The sequence below is a fragment of the Chanodichthys erythropterus genome, chromosome 3 (genome assembly GCF_024489055.1).
Source record: "Chanodichthys erythropterus isolate Z2021 chromosome 3, ASM2448905v1, whole genome shotgun sequence".
NCBI classification, from domain to species: Eukaryota; Metazoa; Chordata; class Actinopteri; order Cypriniformes; family Xenocyprididae; genus Chanodichthys; species Chanodichthys erythropterus.
Window position 1 is genome coordinate 9,248,871 of NC_090223.1, and position 19,235 is coordinate 9,268,105.

General features: G+C 40.8%; 1 protein-coding gene across 6 annotated transcripts in view; it reads right to left on the minus strand.

The window, feature by feature from the left end:
* Positions 1 to 400: 400 nt before the first annotated feature.
* Positions 401 to 19,235, minus strand: part of LOC137008359 (galactose-specific lectin nattectin-like) — a 44,470-nt gene continuing 25,635 nt past the window's right edge. Inside the window, exons 1-7 of one of the 6 annotated variants that reach the window (XM_067370349.1) lie at positions 7,602 to 7,854; positions 4,950 to 5,031; positions 4,607 to 4,630; positions 2,650 to 2,729; positions 1,413 to 1,541; positions 840 to 948; positions 401 to 553 (exon numbers count right to left, since the gene is read on the minus strand). In XM_067370349.1, coding sequence (XP_067226450.1) covers positions 495 to 553; positions 840 to 948; positions 1,413 to 1,541; positions 2,650 to 2,729; positions 4,607 to 4,630; positions 4,950 to 5,007 — 459 coding nt within the window. In that variant the 5' untranslated portion in view covers positions 5,008 to 5,031; positions 7,602 to 7,854 and the 3' untranslated portion in view covers positions 401 to 494. Of the gene's footprint in view, positions 554 to 839; positions 949 to 1,412; positions 1,542 to 2,649; positions 2,730 to 4,606; positions 4,631 to 4,949; positions 5,032 to 5,506; positions 5,597 to 5,988; positions 6,295 to 6,944; positions 7,072 to 7,601; positions 7,855 to 19,235 lie in introns of those variants that run through there. The other 5 variants (XM_067370343.1, XM_067370350.1, XM_067370348.1 and 2 more) reach the window with 5 other exon arrangements.

The following is a 19,235-nucleotide window of genomic DNA, read 5'->3' on the forward strand; positions in this document are numbered from 1 at the left end:
GCAACCACCCCGAGTACCCTAGCAACCCCATAGCAACACCTTAGCAACCACCCGAGTACCTTAGCAACCGCATAGCAACACCCTTGCAACCACCCTGAGTACCCTTGCAACCACTTAACACCCTAGCAACCGCCTTAAGTACCCTGACTCTATCTATCTATCAAACTAAATATATCAAACTAAGTCTATCTATTGAACTAAATCTATCTAATAAAACTTAAACTTTCAAACTTCAAACTTTTAAAACTACTTCAAACTTTCTGGACCGGCTTTTTCAAGCCAACTTAAAGTTTGCCTTCAAACTTTTTTATCTAGTTATAAAATGATGTTTCACAGGTGTAACTGAGTAATTAACTTATTTGCAAACAAATAAAAATCAAACAAACAAAATGAACCCTTTTAACATATTTATTAGCCTCCATTGAACATTTCTAATGGAAAGTAAATGGATCAAAGTAGCTTGTTTCTTCTACATTGATTCTTCACATGCTGGTTCATTTCACACACACATAGGGCAGAACTTCTCTACAGTTCACATCATTCCAGTTGCCATCTGTTGAAAGACAGTTTGTGCAATTGTTCATTTGTGCATTATGAAAAAAAACTAAATAATGTTTTAGTATGGTAGACACAGAAATAATAGTATTTGATGTCTAGAAAACAATGTTTCTGTGATGAATGTTCACAAAACATTTCTAACTGTGATGAAAAAGTTATTTTCTAGTTTCTGGATATACAGTATGACATGAAGCAATATCTGCTAATCTTCTGATGGTCTAACACAATTCAGATTGATCATTTATCATGTTATTTCATGAGCATTAACAGAAGTTACTTACCGTCAGAGTTCATCTCAACGCAGAGCTCATATGTACCGTTACTGGGTTGAACAGGAGACCATATTTCATAGTCCATTTTGGTTCCATCACTCCAGAACCAACGATAATACTGTGAACAGAAGAGAAAAAACAGCATTGTGTTTATGTCCACAGCTTTACATGGCTTTATTTTATCTTTATTTATCTAAAAGATGATTTCTCATGAACCCTAACCCCACTTTAAACATGTCAGAAATCTAAACAGAAATGAACAGAAATTGTTTCACAGAAAGGGTATCAGTAAAGAATATGTAAAACTATGTAAGAAAGTGTTAAATCACTCAGTTATCTTCATCAGCCTCACTATTTCACATCGAGTTTCACGATACAAACACTGGAGTATAACATCATCATGGTGAGCGGTGCCTCTCATGGCTGCCAATGCACTAAACTAACTGTTCTGAGGACCAGAAATACATGATAAAAACACATCTATGTTCATGTGTTTTGAAAAATGTATTAAATGAGTTTTAATGTAAATGTAATGGTAAATGCCCAGTTCGCACAAAGTATGATTGAAAAATGATTGCATACACCCTTATGTCCTCCGATCCAGGTACGTGTTGATTGCTGAGTTGTTTGTGTAATCAGGTTCTGTATGAACACGTACTCATCATGGTTGTGTACAGAAGCAAGGTTCCCTTTATTGGACAAACACCCAAACTGTAAAGATGGAGACATGAGCAAACACAAATAAATTAATATTCCAAAATCTGTGACATCCCTTCATTTATCATCAAAATAATGTTTACTCACTGTGCTGTTTATTTTTTGTTTATTATTTTACCCGTGAAATATAAAATATGCCATTTTAGGAGGAACTACTTTTCTAGAAAAGGTTCTGGTTAAACTGTATATAGATTAGATATAACTTCACATAGATAAAGTTTTTAAGTGATCCTCTCATGATAACATGAAATGTGTTGTGTCTGTATTTTCAGATCATTATAATGTATAATGTTTCAGTATTATCACAGTGATGTTTGTTCACATCCTGGAGCTCCACTGTCATTTCGGTAACACTTTAGAATACTGATCCTTCATTAATGAATAACTACACGGGAACAAATGAATAATGCATTATTAACACTGTAGTAACTACTATTAACTAACAATAAACTCTGATGAATGAATTAGTAAGTAATAGTGCTCAGTTGAAGGGGGTAGTTCACTATTAACTAACCAGTAACTACTGTGTTTTTCATTCCTCCCAGAGAACTACTAAGAACTACTATAGACATGTTCATAATTAATGTGAATAATGCATAATGTATAATTAATTCTAAAGTAAAGGCCTTGGTAACCCACTAGTAATGACTGAAGTATTACTAAATCCTTAAGAAGGAATTACTAATTATTTGGATCAGTATTATAAAGTGAGAAACATGATAACTCTCTAGTAACTACTGAAGTCTTGTAAACTTTTGAGGTTTTTGTAAAGTATTGGATAGTAATAACTCAAGAGTTACTATATAACTCTAAAGTAACTACTTCTTTTTTGGATCAGTATTCTAAAGTGAAGATCATAGTAACCCACTAGCAATTAATCAAGTGTTATCAAATATATCAGAAGGAATTACTGTACAAAAACATGAAGTTTACAAAGACTTCAGTAGTTACTAGAGAGTTATCATGTTTCTCACTTTAGATTACTGATCCAAATAATTAGTGATTTTCCTATGATAACTGACAGGTGTCACAGATGTTTCCAGAGTTAATCCGAAAATATTCTTATGATTTTATGTTATATCAGAATCTGAATGTATCATACCTCGGCTCCATCCCACGAGGAATTGATATTGAAAAACTTGAAGCATCTGCATTCAAAGTAAGCCCATCCTTCCTCACAGGCTGTTAAATGGAAGTTTTGTTTGTTATTATGTTGTTACCTTTAATGACCTTTCATGTAATGAATTGAATAACTTTCATTTAAAGGTACACTATGTAACTTTTGGACCTTTATCGGTTAAAAAACAAAATGGCATGTAGCATTGTTTCAGTTGTGCTTTGGCTTCGCATGACTGTGGAGATGGAGACGCTTCACAAAAGATGCTGTACAGTGAACTCTGTTAGAGAGCTACATATGACAGTCTATCTGGTCCTGAAATACCTCAAAAATTCCTTAATCACCGCATCGCTTTTACAACATTTAAAATCCCTCAGTTTTCGTCATCTCCTAAAGCCGAGTTAATGTTGATTCTTGTTTTATTACGAGCTCTGTGGCTTTCTCTTTTCTCTAACAGACTCTCCTCTGTTCAGTGTTTGTTTAAAATGGGCGACTCTCCTGAGGTTGGAGATTCAGCTGCTCCATCTCTTCCTTTCTTGCTCTTGTGACAGCAAACCTGTGCCGCTCCCACACCAGACACACACTCAAAAAAATAACTTGTTGGTCTAACTTAATTCAATTATGACACCTATTTCCACACAGTTGAACTGATTTATTTGAACTTAAGCTAGGTTAATTGTACTAATGAGTGAAATTCATCCTAATTGAATGAGATCACACCAGTTTCATTTGACGTATTCTGTGTATGTTTCCTGAACATAATTCATTCTTGTTGATCCAACCAGTGCTTTTTTTTTTTTTTTTTGTTACCATCATGGTGAAGATGTGCGCTTGTGCTTAGGTTTTGAGTAGCTGTTGTACACAGACATACATGTTTCATTACCATTGAGAGGGGAAAAGCTGATGACCTTATGTAGACTGTGTAAAATTTGTGCTGGCCCTCCAAGTAATTTATTTATATTTCTATAAAAACTAAACTAAAATAACACTTATTCATATGCTAAGTAACATTTATAGCATGCAAGTAATGATCAGATAAAGAACTTCTCATTACTGGCTTGAGCACAGTTAATGCTCGTTGAAAACAATATAAATTTATTTTACATAGCCACCTAGAGCCTAACCACAAGGTCTACACTTCAGCATAATGGTAACCTCAAAAAATCGACATAACATAAACTCTTTTAAATGTCAAATATAACTGAACTTCAAACTTTAAAAGGTATTTCCCTTTACTAAAAAACACATTAAACAGCACTTAAGTTCAACATTTACTGTCCCAATCTTTCCCTATGCAAAGCATGCTGGGAACTAGAAATCCACTGCCCAGGTTCAATCAATGCAACATAAATGATTCATGTAGTCCCAACACAAATGGTTTAGGTTGACCTAACATTTTGCAAATTTAATTTCATTTAACATAATACAATTGAGTGCGAATGCCAATTAAGTAAAAAACTAAAGATTTGTGTTGGTTCAGCTTATTTTATTTAAATAAACTGAACAAGCAGCTAGAATCATTTTTTTGAGTGCACGTCAAAGCAGCCGGAGCAACTTTTCTCTATTTACGGATGTGACGAGACACGCATGGGCGAGTGATGTATGTCGGAAAACTGTTCTGACAGGTCTAAAATATAAACACTTCTAATAGACTTACCATAGTGAATCAGTGAATCATGTTTTCTTAAGAGGGACTGATGATGTATTGACTCATTATTTACATTTTATTTTGAACAAAAAAAGCTACATAGTGCACCTTAAATAAACAAAGGATTTAAAATAGTTTCCAATATGCTCTTTACATCATTTTTAAAGAATGATAGAGAACATGATCATCAGGTGTTACACACACTTGTTAAGGTGGAGAAATGCACAGGTTTTGAACGTTTGTACTGTACTAGACATACACACTGACAAGAGAAGAAGACAAGAGAAGACTTACAAGGTACAACAGGACGCGTTTCCACTTAAAAAGAAAGAAATACACATTTTTAAAACAGAACTGCTAGCAGTAGTGCTACTACAACTACTGATAAATATATACTGCAAATTAACAGGCATATTTTATTGTCAAAATTAATTATATAAAAAACATAAAAATCAACAACTTTAGCTAAAATAATGATATAATTATTGTTGTGTTATTTTCTTAATATTATCATAATAATTCAGAGACAAACTCAGGTGCACATACTGTATTAGATCAGTCATTACAGAGTCCCAGATGTGCTTCAATTCATGTTAAAATAACAGTTCTGATGTGAGACGTGAAATAATAGTTTTACCTGAAGCATTCAAAGCGACCAGAAGACCGAGAGACAGATAGACAGTCCACAACGCCATCGTTTCTCAGAGAACACTGGAACTCTGCATAGATTTAAAACACAATTATACATTAATGATTATTAAAAAGATTTGTATTTTTGTGACATGAAGTAGATCAATGTGTACAAACAATGTTTTTACATAGTTTGTATTTGGAGGATCACAGAGCCAGTGCAAGACGAGTATTTGTGGTTAAAGAGCAGATTTGTTTTATTTTTTTAGGAAATGACCAATCGTTTCTCTAGATAAGACCCTTATTCCTCATCTGGGATCATGTAGAGCTCTTTGAAACTGCATTTAAACTGCTGTTTGGACCTTTAAGTCCACTATATGGAGAAAAATCCTGGAATGTTTTCCTCAAAAACTATAATTTCTTTTCAACTGAAGAAAGAAGGACATGAACATCTTGGATGACATGGGGTGAGTAAATTATCAGGACATTTTAATTCTGAAGTGAACTAATCCTTTTCACACACTTTGTAAGAAATAAAAAAAAAAGATTTTAGGTTGTACATACTTTCATAATGCAATAATCTGAGAAGCTTTTGAACAAGTGCACTACCTCCAGGTGATTTTGTTCATGTAAAAATATACCTGCAACCTTTCAGGGAACTAAATCCAGCACTGACTGACAAGATCTGTGAGAAACACAATGAACTCAACAAACCAGCAAAGACATGAGGGAAGGAAGCACGATATAAAGGGAGCAGAGCACATGAGGAACAGCTGAACACAATCAGGCCAACGAGAACTCGAACCTTGCGGTAATTTTGAGTGGCTCAATAGCGTGATATGCTGTATTATCTGCATTTATTATTTATTACTATATAATAAGTGTTACGATGTGGTCAGCGGGCATGAAAACAAAACTAAACAGAGCATTGAAACAGGAAATGAAGTAAACAGAAAAGAGTGTCAAAATAAGGTTCCACATAACAGAACATAAACCTGACAATAAGCTCATTAGGCTATTGTTATGAATAACAGTTAGTTCCTAACCTTAAATCTCACTTGACGAGAGGCTTTCTGCTGATATTTCTCCAGTATCAGCAATGCTTGCCTTTGTGTGTTCAAGAGAGACTGTCACTCAGTGCAGTTACATTGGGACTGTCTTTGAGCAAATCCTCAAACCGTTCATTCAGTTAACGCCAATTCATTCAAAGATAGATGTAATGAAACAAGGTGTTGATTATTTTAACTTTCATCTCCACTTTACAAGGATCAGCTGAGCTGTATTATTACCAGTTTCAATGACATTGATTCACTGCACTGACCAACACTGATGACATTCATGCAATAACATTGAATACATTCACACAGGCAATAACGTATGGAGCCCCACACATGATCATTTGCTAAATCGTGTGCATGATGTTCCCTCGTCTGAATGATTAACAGATTTAAAACACGCATACTGTAGAACATTGTAATGTTTCATAACAAATTGAAAAAATTAAATTATGCATTGAAGAAAAGTAGATTTATGTTATGCTGTCAATAATAGTTCTTAGAGAGAAAATCAGAATTGGCAAAAATCAGCACTGGCAGGTCACAAATACGACTCAACACACACTTCTACGTGCAACAGCTTCAACACCCGTCAAAAATAAAAGTTTTCCAAAAATAATCACTTTTCAAAATGACTTAATCATGTTCTGCTTCATCGATGAGGTGTATCCTCCAACATTAGCTACTGTTGAATGCATTAAACACGTTAAGCGCTTCTGCATTAAGCATTTTAGCATCATTAATTCACTGAACAACATAAAATATAGGCTGCGTTCTGAATAACCAAATAAAAATAAATAAAAACTAAAAACTATAAAAACAATAAAAAATGTTCTGGGAATGTTCCAACAAAACTAATATTCCCAGAATGCCCCATGAATCAAAAATGACTAAATGGGTTTTAGTCGGCTAAAAGTGAAATAAATGTAAATGTAGAAAAGTCAAACCTCAGGAAATGTGCTCTGAACAGGAAACTGAGTGTTTCTGCTGGATAGTTAGAGTAGATGTGTCTTGTTTTCTTGATCTCTTGATCTCTTTTGATGTATATTTTTTGATGTAGAGTACTCATGTTACGTAAGATGCGTGTCAGTTAATCAGAAAGTATCTGCATGTTACTGAGCTGTCTGATCTCTCTAAATCACATGACTCTCAGAAAAAAACACCACAGAAGTAATTACCACAATTGTTCGAAGTCTTGCATTCCATCTTTCAGTTTTCTACTTTAATCATTTTCTAATGATTTCCAAAAGTATCATTGTATAATGATTTTACTTGTTGAGGCATATGACTATTAACTAATTGTTAAGTCATAAGTAATATTAGTAGGGTTGTCAACCATAATCATAACCACAATGATAAATTATTTAATAATGAGCTGGAAGCTGAAATACATGTATTTGACCCATTAACACATTAATGTCCACTATTAGTACATGTTGTTAAGGAATTCATACCTGATGACACTTTTAATAATTAGAAATTCACATTATACTTAATTCTTTAATCAGCAGATATACTAAACAGGGTAAATTAGCATGAGAATGCAATTCTAAAAAAATGAAATTTTTGCGCTGGTGAAAGCTGTTAGTAAACGTGTTACAGACCACGGATCATACTCCCACCCACGCCGGTCCCGTTTGGGATGTTGATTCTCAGTTGATATCAGCAGAAAACAAGTTAGAAAGCTGATTCTGATCATGCAAGTGTGAATCTTTTACTCCAGATTCATGCATTAAACACAAAGACATCATTCAGTTATTTCTCATTTTGAGTCACACTAAACAAGCCATTGATCAGGACATGGACAGTCTCTTTAACAAGTCTGAATCTCCAACCGTCTTCTTCTAGCACTCTTGCTCTTCTTCACTGTAGTCTTCGTCTATCTCATCTGCGCTGGTGATTTCAACACGTTTTCTTCACCCCGTGTATCCTCTCGATAAGCTCTGTTGTTGGTTACAAAACATTAAATTCAGGAACCTAACTTTCACAACTTTTGCTCATCTCATGCTGAGTCAAGTCATCTACTGGTCATAATGATTTCAGGAGAGTCCAGAATATTTATGTATTTTCGAAATGTAACATTTATTTGTCAGGTTAAAATGTATCAAGGCAATTACACAAATAAACAATTAGAAGCCAATTCAGAAATCATACATAACATCAGTTGCTCAAAGATGGCTCTAAGAGTAAGAAGTGCATATAGACTCAGTGCTGGATTAGTGTTTTTAAGACATTCACCCATCACTGCATGGGGGTTTCTGGCTACAGAAGATCCCACAAGACCCACTTTCCCTTAAATACCCAGACCAGAACAAAAAGAAAAAAAAAAAACTATAGATACACAAGATACATAAAATATTTGGAGAACTTTCAGTGACTTAATTCAGGGGGAAAGGAAGGTGTGTGTGTGTGTGTGTGTGTGTGTGTGTGTGTGTGTGTGTGTGTGTGTGTGTGTGCGTGTGAGTGTGTGTGTTGGGTTGGGTTGCATACTGTAGATGTGTGAGGAGAGTTTTAGGCAAGGTGTTGTCCTGACATTTCTTTGAGATCTTCTCTCCAGATGAGTTTTGCTTTATTTCAGGGCACTTGATCTCAGCTTTTGTCTTAGCAGGAAAATCAAGTCTTACAACATATGAATTTAAATATAGTTTGATTTTCTAATGACTTCATTTGCTGTGATAAAGTAATTTTATCATTAAAGGTGCCCTAGAATTAAAAATTGAGTTTACCTTGGCACAGTTGAATAACAAGAGTTCAGTACATGGAAATGACATACAGTGAGTCTCAAACACAAGCTTCCTCCTCCTTATGTAAATCTCATTTGTTTAAAAGATCTCTGAAGAACAGGTGAATCTCAACATAACACAGACTGTTACGTAACAGTCGGGATCATTAATATGTACGCTAGGGTGACCATATTTTGATTACCGAAAACCAGGACACTCGGCCCGGCAATGAGATACTCAAATGATACTCGAAGTTTACTCAAAGATGCCTTATAATTCCAATACATTTAAAGTATGCCTCCTCTGTATGGATATAAAATTGTTATATTACAAAATACTATCTATAACCAAAGACACAAATTCAGATAGGCTTCTCAAAGGTTACTCAACATGTTTCATTATGACAAGTTTCAAAAATAACGAATTAAATAATAATAGAAATAATGTTTCTTCTGTAGTAGAATAAATAATACCTAATATTTAATTTTTTTAATAAATACCTAATATACCTCTGCTCTATTAGCAATCCAACTTTAACAAAAATAGCTCTCACAAACTAACAAATAAAAAAACAAACATATATATCTTTAGTTTTCTTCTTCATCCTTGCTTCATCCTGTTTTTCTTCCTCATTGTTTGCCCATTAATAGTTTTTTGTTGCTTAACAAATAAGCACGAAAGTTATAAAGAAATGTATATAGGCCTATCAGCTGTTACATCGCAAGGTACAAAGGAAGAGCACAACGAGCTAAAATCATTGTAGATGATAGCTGAAGGTTGCTCTGCTGTTACACAAATCTGTTATTCAATTACAGACAACTGCACAAATCGTGCATACTAATGTGTAGGGTCTGCACAGTCTCAAGGATGAGCAGGTCCCACCATAATCTGTGTTTAAGCCTCAATTCACGGAACTTTGGTTTGTAAATCTTACATCGATTCCGGCCCGGCAGACACTAATGGATCACGAGACTCTTTTTTATGACTATTTCGATAAGTCCCAAAACTCTCCTCTGTGACTTCAAAGGAGATGCGAACCCCACGGATCAGGTTTCTAGGAGACAGGACCGAATTCCAAACGGTCATAAAAAGGAAAATACACGCACGCACCCACAGACACACACACACACACATACAAAGCCCTACATAAAGACTGTATACACAAATATTATACCTGCGAATATGAATGTATCTGCCACTATGGTGCTTGTTGCATGTATGTGTTACTAATGTAGAATCGTAGAATTGACTGTAGTAGATTAGTTTTCATGTTAAACGATAGTATTAGAGTAGAAAGTGTATCTTCTTTATGGGATGAGAGACACCTGTCAAGTTTGATCTCTCCGTAAAGCTGTGAGTCCGAGCTATTCACTCATGTACGTTACATTTCTGTCAAATGCATCGTTCAATGTTTAATAATACTATGAAGAAAATGCACTGATTCAACATACCATAAATTAACTCATTGGACAGGACAAAGAGATGTGGAAAACTGCCAAATTGCAACGCTATCGTTGGAGGACGTTATCAAGAAGGCGTCCTGGCCTGTTGTCCTTAAAATACCAGGACACATGTCTGTTCGATGCACAAGTTTTCTGCCCAAGTTTTCTGCACGAGTTCCTGCCGTCAAGACGGACTCTCTTCTTTATTTTCCGGTCATATTACAACAGTTAAACCTTCGTTTGAAACATCGCCGAAACAACCTCCGGAAGAAGAAACAACTATCAAATCGAGCGCCGAAACTCTAAGCACCCCAATGAACCTATGCAAGTATAACGTTTTACAATCTTAAATGCTGAGTTTCCTTGCTGGCTCTTAAAGGTGACTGTTGCAATTTGCCATGCTTTGATCATCTCTTTCGTTTCTGCCTTTACTTTCACCCATATGTACTTGTATCTACTTGTGTCCATTTATCCGTATAACCTTTGTATTACCCGTTCCGTGTATTAAATTCATCATATCCCCGCTTATGTTGTTCACTTGCTCATTCAGCCACCACCCAGTCACTTTAACGTTCTGATTCTAATATCCTGGCTTTACATTTGGATGCTACCATAGAAATTTATCTTCGCGGCCAGAGGGTAATATTTCTGTCGTAAGAGTCTGTGGAACTTACCGGTTTGCTGGACGGACCGATAGTTCTCTACATAATTATTAAAACAGAGCTAATCATATATGTGATTGATTATAATTCGTTGTAGTTAATTCACCATATATGGTTAATTTCCCCCTTGGGTCGGTATGTGCATGATAATTCATAAAACCTTATGAATTATCATATTCATATTCCAGCCATAAATTGATTAATAACTGTGCAAATCGTCACATATATTTGGTGGAGAATGCGGGCACGTTTTAAACTTGGTTTTGGTGTATGAGCGATTTAGAATAAATAATTGTGCGATTTGATGTGTAACGCGCGCTATATCAGTGAGTTGACACACGTCCCTCACTTTGAAGATACGTTAACAAACTGCTTTGTGTCTAAAAACACGGTAGTAAATTGTTGAACGTGAAATACACTGCAGTCCATTAATTTCAAGCTCTTATCTGTGAAGGACGACAATCTTTGCAGTAAGTTAACAGTTTTGAATATTAATTTCCGCTTGAATAAACGAATTGAGTCGTATTCAGCGCTTTGAAAGATTTGTGGGACGAGTTCTCCCATCTGTGAAAAAGGCCTTGTTATATTTGCCACTATTTATCTGAATTATTTGTGTCGTCCAAAAATTCATAGTATAGCTGGCGCTCCTGGGTTACGCCGTTTGGCCTAGCTACCCAAACCACGTGATCCCCCTTACAAATCTAATCGGAGAGCAGTTCACCTGGTTTATCAATTGATGTGTAAGATTTGGAGCTATATCAACATTCTGATCCAATGTTGATTTGTAACCCGCGGCGAAGGAATCCCGCAAGCGTTACATGTTCGTGTGCACTAGTCTGCACAAAACTTTGGGACTGAATGCCAAAGTTGTGTACTCGCGATTTGCATGTGTAGTGTCCAGTGAATTGGCACCAAAGAATCCGCCGAGATTCTAAAAAGTTTGTATTTGTGATATGTGCAGTTAGATCAGCTGAAACGCTAATTTAAAAATATCACGGAGGTGGATGCAGTAACGCTGACCAGATGCCAGAGGGCAGTCTGTCCAGGTGGGGCACCCCTCCCTACTTCATTGTTGTGTGGACTCAGTAACGCCACCGTGTGGACGTTCTGAGTTAAAGCTGCTCTCCGTACTTTGAACCGAATTGTCTCCAAATTCCCCCGTGACTACTTCAACATTGCTGTTTGTTGATGGTTATGCTTTTCAATCGTTTTTGGAAGGTGGTCTACTTATTTAAATTTGGTTTAAACACGTTTTAAGTCTTTAATTTAGATTAAGTTGCCCTTCCAACCAGAGAATTCACTTCCTGGAAGTGCTCCCCCTTGTGGACGGATCCGGAAGTCAATTCCCTGCCATCTGTGTGTCCTTTCCTCTCCTCGGTTCCTTTGGTCACAGATTTATTCTATTCTATTCTATTCTATTCTATTCTATTCTATTCTATTTTTTATTTTATGTTACTCCATTGTACTCCTTTGGTTTAACTCAGTTTTGTTTGTTCTTCTCCCTCTCTTTCTCTTCAGTTATTATTTTATTTTATTTTATTAGTAATTGTTTTTTTTTGTTTTGTTTTGTTTTGTTTTGTTATTTGGCTTTATTTACTTCGGAAATTCTTTCCCTTGTATTACTTAATGCTGTATTCCATTCACTCTTAGTCCTGTGTCCTGTATGTTATTGGCTGGCAATAACATACACATACACACACACACACACACACACACACACACACACCCAAGCCTCCCTTATTTCATACACTTATTTTTAAATTTAATTGAACAACATTCAATTGTAATTTACGATTAAGGAGTGTCAATCAGTTGGCATTCTGCTTACCAAGAAGCACTCCCCTTTAGGGAATTCACAAATAGGGAAGGCTTTCTGCTCTCTTTGCCCCATGCTGTTCTTCTGTGCATTTATTTCAATTTAATTGAACAAGAGTTCAATTCAAGTTTGAATCAAGTGCCTCTGAATTGTGTTTTTCTTTTCTCTCTCCTCTCCCATTCTATTTCTATGCACTGGTTTAAATGTAATTGAACAGGCTTTAATTCAAATTTGAATCAAGTGTATCTGAATTGTTTTGTTTTATTTCGCCTTTTGTCCGGCTTCCAGCTCATTTAAGACCCCTATTCTGTTATCCTACACACTTGATTATTTAAATTTAGTTTAAACAAGATTTAAATTGAGATTTGAATGAACAATTAAGTTGTGTTTACTTGACTGTTTGTGTACTTGCAGACAAGGCCCTCTAGCACCCTGTGGTGAGTTGACGGTTGTTCCAGTGGGTTCCAGTGAAGTGGAGTTGCCTGGCCTGGCGAATCTGACACGTGCCTGTGCGTGAATCGCAGGACGTTCCTGGCCTCACACCACGGGCAGCACGCAGAGACATTAGCAGGTTGGGTGTGTCAGGTGCAGGGAGGCGACGAGTCCAGTTGGAACCCAAGGCAATTTTGTTTAATTTCCCTGTTTCTGCTCGACAGAACCGCCCTTTGAGTAACTGCCTGCGGGGTCAGACTCAGGGGTTGGGAAAAATTCAATTTTGACCTGCCAACCTGGCCGTCGGCGTTAATACCTCGTCTGAAAACGCAATTGTGCTGAAGGTCACTGTTTGAGAGGCTGCGTCGTGGTGCAAGGAGGGCAGGACGTCCACGGACACCGCAGTCGGGTGTGGGAACGTCTAGGAGAGGCTGCCCCGTCACTGAGTTCTCATCTGGGCACTTGCAATTCACCCCAGTAACAACGTACAGTCCCTTCCCTTAGTGAAAACTACAAAATATTACATATCTTTCATTCCTTTAGGCTCTGGCCAATGCGTTTACTCTTAAGCCATACCCTCCCTCTCAGTTTTATGACGCAACAGCGCCCTCGCCTGGCCCCGTCATAATCCCAGAGGCGATATGAAGTTTAAGCTGGATTTCTCCCCTTTAGCCCTTCACGTTTTTATTTTATTGCTATTCTACGGCTATTCCTTTCTATTTGTTGTCTGCTTTATTTTCTCATTTAATTGCATCTATCCCATTCTGTTCTGTTTGCCTTTCTGCTGTGTTTGTTTTTTTCAGTTCACGTAGAAGCAGATCCTGTGAGAGCCACCAGGGAAGCTGAATACTAGATAAGACGGCCGAGCAGCCAGAGTCATTAGAAGACTTGCAAAGCCCCGCCTGTCAAAATTTATATTTCAATCCGGCACTCACTCACACGAATTGACCTACGGGGTCATCCTTGGTTCGACAATTAAGTGTCTAACCTACCTTCCATTAACTATCTGCACCAGTTAACTGGAACCACATGAAATAATTATCTAATTACGTATTACGTAACCGTTAGCCCCTGCGCAAGCTTGCATTGGTTCTTGTCTTTGTTGTGCTGTCTTTCTCTCGTCAACAGTAGAAGCCACTATGTCACGAGCATCCAGCCCTGACACCCACTGGGACCATCTCGAGACCTGGCTGGGCGTCATGACCAACCCGTTCCTGCCCAATGCCGCCGGCGACCTCCAGCACCTGAGCCGCGAGCAGCTGGACGGGGATTTGAATCGACTGATGGCCCACGATCCGATGCAGAGCCACAGTCACAAGGAATGGGCAAGACTCATCGGAGGCCTCGCCCACAACCTCATCACCCAGGCAAGGCTCAACGAAAGGAGCAACGCACTTCTGGAGCAGGAAGTCGCAGCGCTCAAGCTCCAGGCTGAGGAAGCCCGGAGGAACCAGGCTCAGACCCAACATTGTCTTGATCAGCTACTCCTCGAGACCCCGGGGCAGCGTGGGATGACGATGGAGTCTGATCCTGAACAACAAGAGGAAGTCGAGAGACTCCAAAAGGCCCTCGAAGAGCTCCATTTGGAGACGGGTCGCAGAGAGCAGATGGAGAAGCAATCCAGAGAGGAACTAACTGGAAAGCTCCAGCATGGCGAAGCTCTCTTAGCAAGAGCCGAGATTGAACTGAAAGAAAGAGACACTAAAGCTCGGGCCTGTGAAAATCACCTTAGACAGGCCCGAAGCGAGATTACTTCCCTGAGGCAGCAAAGAGACCATTTAAAAGATGAATTGGACATTGTGCACCGAGAACTAAAACACTCCTATAAACTGCAAAGTGACTTGGGAGGGGACGCGCATGCCATGCAGTTCCCTCTGGCCCCTGGGCCTAAGTGCCCCAGTCAAGAGTCCCTAGTTCGTGAGGGGGGTGAAAGCCCGCTGCCCAAAACGTTCAGCCCCCACGAACCATGGTCAGGAGCAAAGGGATGGGAGCCGCCCCAGAAAAGCCGCGCCGCGAGCTATGGCATGGCTCCCAAAGAGCTGGACAAGCTAGCAAAGAATATCCCCACTTTCACTCCAAACCCTGCAGGGGGTGTCGACGTGCACGCGTATTTGCAAGACATTGACTTCCTGTTGCAAAATGTGGCCAACGTGAGTGCATGGGACAAGTTGTATCTACTCCACATCACGTCCAGCCGTGACGTGCGCAGCTTCCTGGATCGACAGCCAGAAGCTGTCAAATCAGACTACCAGCTGCTGCGACAGGCTCTGATCAAAGAGTTTTCTGACCCTGAGTCGGACCAAGGGCTCCTCGCGGCTATGGATCTTATACAAGGCCGAATGGAAACTCCACAAGCCTACTACAACCGCATACGAAAGGCCTACTTCGGAGCACGTAATGAGCCAGGAATGGAGGAAGATTTCAACTTTAAGACTTTGTTTCTTAGAAACCTGCACTCTGCAGTAAGTCAGCATCTGGGAGTCCTGGCCTGCCCACGGAGTATGTCTATTCAACAGCTGCGAGATTTAGCCCACAAAGCTTATTCCAAGCAAAGGGCCATATCTGAAAAGACTGTTAAAAATCCAACCATCTACCCGGTCTCTGATCACTGCCCAGAACTGGCCCTAGAGGGCGCACACACACAACACAGTGACAGACCGTTCAACCGAGAGGCAAGACAGTTCCCAGCCAGCAGAGGGCAGCCTCACCACGAGGGCGCCCATCCCAAGCACCAGGGCGGACGCTCTGAAAGATTCTGGGACAAGCCACATCCATCCAGCAATCAAAGGGGCGGCGCCACATGGGAGACCAGCCGGCGACCCAGAAATGGCAGGCCTTCATCGGCTAGAGCCTCAAGCCCCAATCGCCAAAGACAGAATGCCTCTCGACATGCATCAAACAAGTCCAAGTCCGAGCCCTCACAGGAGCCGAGCAACGCAGTTATGTCCGAGTCTGCAGAGATTCTGAGAGTTCTGAAAGAGCTGATCCAGAAAAAGCCCAAAAAGGAAGACAAGAAGGACAAGTCGGACTCCTTATGACTAGAAGCAAGGTCTGCCCCTAGCGTCTGCCCTGACAGCCCTTTGACACAACCTCACACCCAACTCACAGTCGACCAGAGACTTACTCCACAGTCAGTTAGTGCATCACCGAGTGACCTCATCACACAGTCACCTCAGCCAACAACCACACACTCCGAGCAAACCAGCTCACATCAACCCACCGACAACCAGGACGCCACGGTACCAGAAAGTGTTGTTTTGGTTGTCTGCCTCCAAAACGAATCACATGACACCAGCCCCACTTGCTTACCGGTCAGCACCCAAGCCCCGGTGCCAAGACTCCTAGGAAACCTTATCGAAAAGGGGGTGGCCCGAAAGCTGTACATAGCCATCACTGTGGAAAACGATGTGAGGATTGAGGCCCTTGTAGACACGGGAGCAGACCTAACTTTGATGTCAAATAACCTTTTTGAAAGACTCAGACATGAAGCAAAGAAACAAAATCGAACTCTCAAATCACAAAAATGTGAGCTAAATGTGCAGTCATACAGCCAAACTGAGATCCAACTTGAACAAATAGCTCCCATTCATCTAACCATCGGTCCAGTGAGCTTGGTACACCCAGTATACATCTCACCGATGGACACGTTTCCCCTGCTCATTGGCAAGGACTTGCTAGATCGCTTTGAGCCCCTATTGGACTTCAGACAGTTGAAAATTTGGGCTCAAGTGCGAGAACCGCTGCCTTTCCAGTCACCCTGGTCACCTGAGCCAGACTGTCAGGTCACAGAGGTCACGGGAAACCCCACAGCTAGCCGCGGGAACTCCGTCTCAGCACCAGGGCAAAGTTCAAGTTCGTTGCTCTGCACCCTTCAGCTCACCACAGACTCTGACTCCTTCTGCCCCAAGGTCACACCAGACCTGCAGCTGAATGGCTTAACAACCACAGACACTGTTCTCGCACTGTGGGCAGACAACTCAGCCATCAACCATAACGTGTTCAATGCCCTCAAGGAAAACACACCGGACCTCCCATTCGTCAACAAGCGCACACGTTTCTCTTTAGACTCTCGCCTGTCAACCATGACAACGGCCAAAGGCGTCTGCGCTCTGAACTTGAAATGGAACGGCCGGTTTCTAACCCATTACTTTCTGGTCCTCCCAGAACTAACGCATGATGTTTACATTGGGGCAGACCTCCTGATTCGCCTCAAAGCTCACGTGGACATGGTTAATGAGGTAGTGTGGGCACCAATGACTGTACAGCCCCCTGTTGTTCCGGTCAACCTTGAGAACCTCGTGTCCGGCCAGACCATTCCAGAAGTCTGCTTCCTGGTCAACGAACAGGAAACTGTAGTACCCGCTTACACCAAAGGGGTCGCTATTCGCCTCAACATGAGGCAGGGCCAAAACCTGAACAACACACTGGGTTTCTTCCAACTCTCACCTGAAAGCGTGGAACTTGGACTCACCTTGGAAGCCACACCCCTCACTGAAGTGTCATCCCGTGCAATCTACATTTTGCTCAACAACTGCATGGCTACCCCCATCAGAATTCCCAAGGCCTACCGGCTGGGATGGCTAGTAAGCCACGACTTCCATGACTTTGAACTCACGTTACCAGACATCGGGTCAATACCAGCTGCTATGATACCAGAAGGGAGCCCAGACAACACGGTCTTAACCGCACCCTTCAAGACCATCTCTATCACTTCCATCATGCCGGTACCCACAGAACAGGTGTGCAGAACAGAACTGATGGAGGACCAACACCTTGCAGTATACACAGTCTCTAGCCAGCCGACCTGTGAAACCCAGGAAAACACGGCACCACTGACAGCCAGCCTGACAGCTTCACAGGGTTTGAGTCTCAAGTCCAACAAATCTTGAAGGATGCAGATGCCCTAAAGAACGAGGCAGACCGCCAGAAACTCAGGCAGGTCCTGTACAAATTTAAAGCAGCATTTGCCAAAGACTCTTTAGACTGTGGCCTCACTAACCTCCACACGGTGCGCATTCCAACGCGCCCAAACGCTCCTCCCACCTTTGTCAGGCAGTACAAAATTCCCATCGCCTCACACGAACCAGTGCAAGAGATTATTCGCGCCATGGAGGAAAAAGGTGTCATCTGGCCATGCAACAGCACCTATTCAGCCACCATCTGGCCCGTTCTCAAGCCGAACGGCAAGTGGAGACCCACCATTGACTACAGGAAGTTAAACCAGCAAGTGCCGCTGTCACGGTGGCCCATGACACAGCTGGAACAGGAACTACCCCAAATCAAAGGGGCCACTATCTTCTCTACGCTGGATGTGGCATCGGGATTCTGGACAATACCTGTACATCCAGCAGATCAACACAAGCTGGCTTTCACCTTTGGTAACCGACAGTAAACTTTCACGCAATGCCCATTTGGCTATGCTAATTCACCGGCCGAATTCAACATCTTCCTGGACAAACCATGTCCAGATGCAAGGATGAGAGGGAATCGATGTGCTCATGAAAAGTATGACTGTGGCAGACCACCTGATAGAAATAGACCATGTTCTGACCCAACTGACCACTGCCGGCGCCAAAATTGCTCTCCACAAAGGACAATGGTGCCGAACAAAAGTCAACTACGTGGGTCTACTTGTCAGTTCACAGGGCATTGAACCGCAGTCCAGCCGCATTCAAGCTATTCAAACCATTAAACCTCCCACTAACGTGTCGGAGCTGCGCAGTTTTCTAGGTGTGTGCAACTACTCACGGCAGTCAACGTACTGCTCCCGTACTTGCTCCCACATCGCAGCCGCTATCGCTAGCTCCACAAATTTCCAACAATGACATTGCCGACCTTCAAACCTCGGACTCTGCCATCCACACGGTAAAAAACCTCCTCTCAAACCCCTCCTGCCCCCCGATCATGAAGTCTGACTTCGACGACAACCCTAGCCTCAAACGGCTACACGATGTCAAGCACATGCTGCGTGTCCAAGAAGACATTGGAGGGAGGGAACAATGCAAGCTAAACCCAGTGCAATCCTCGGAAAACTGTCCTCACCAACCACGGACATTCCCCGCTGACCTACCATGGTTCTCTCTCCCTCTCTCTCTCTCCCTCTCTCTCCTCCCCTCTTCTCTGTGACAGGATGCTGCTGTGGTTCACCCTCGTGTGCCTCCTG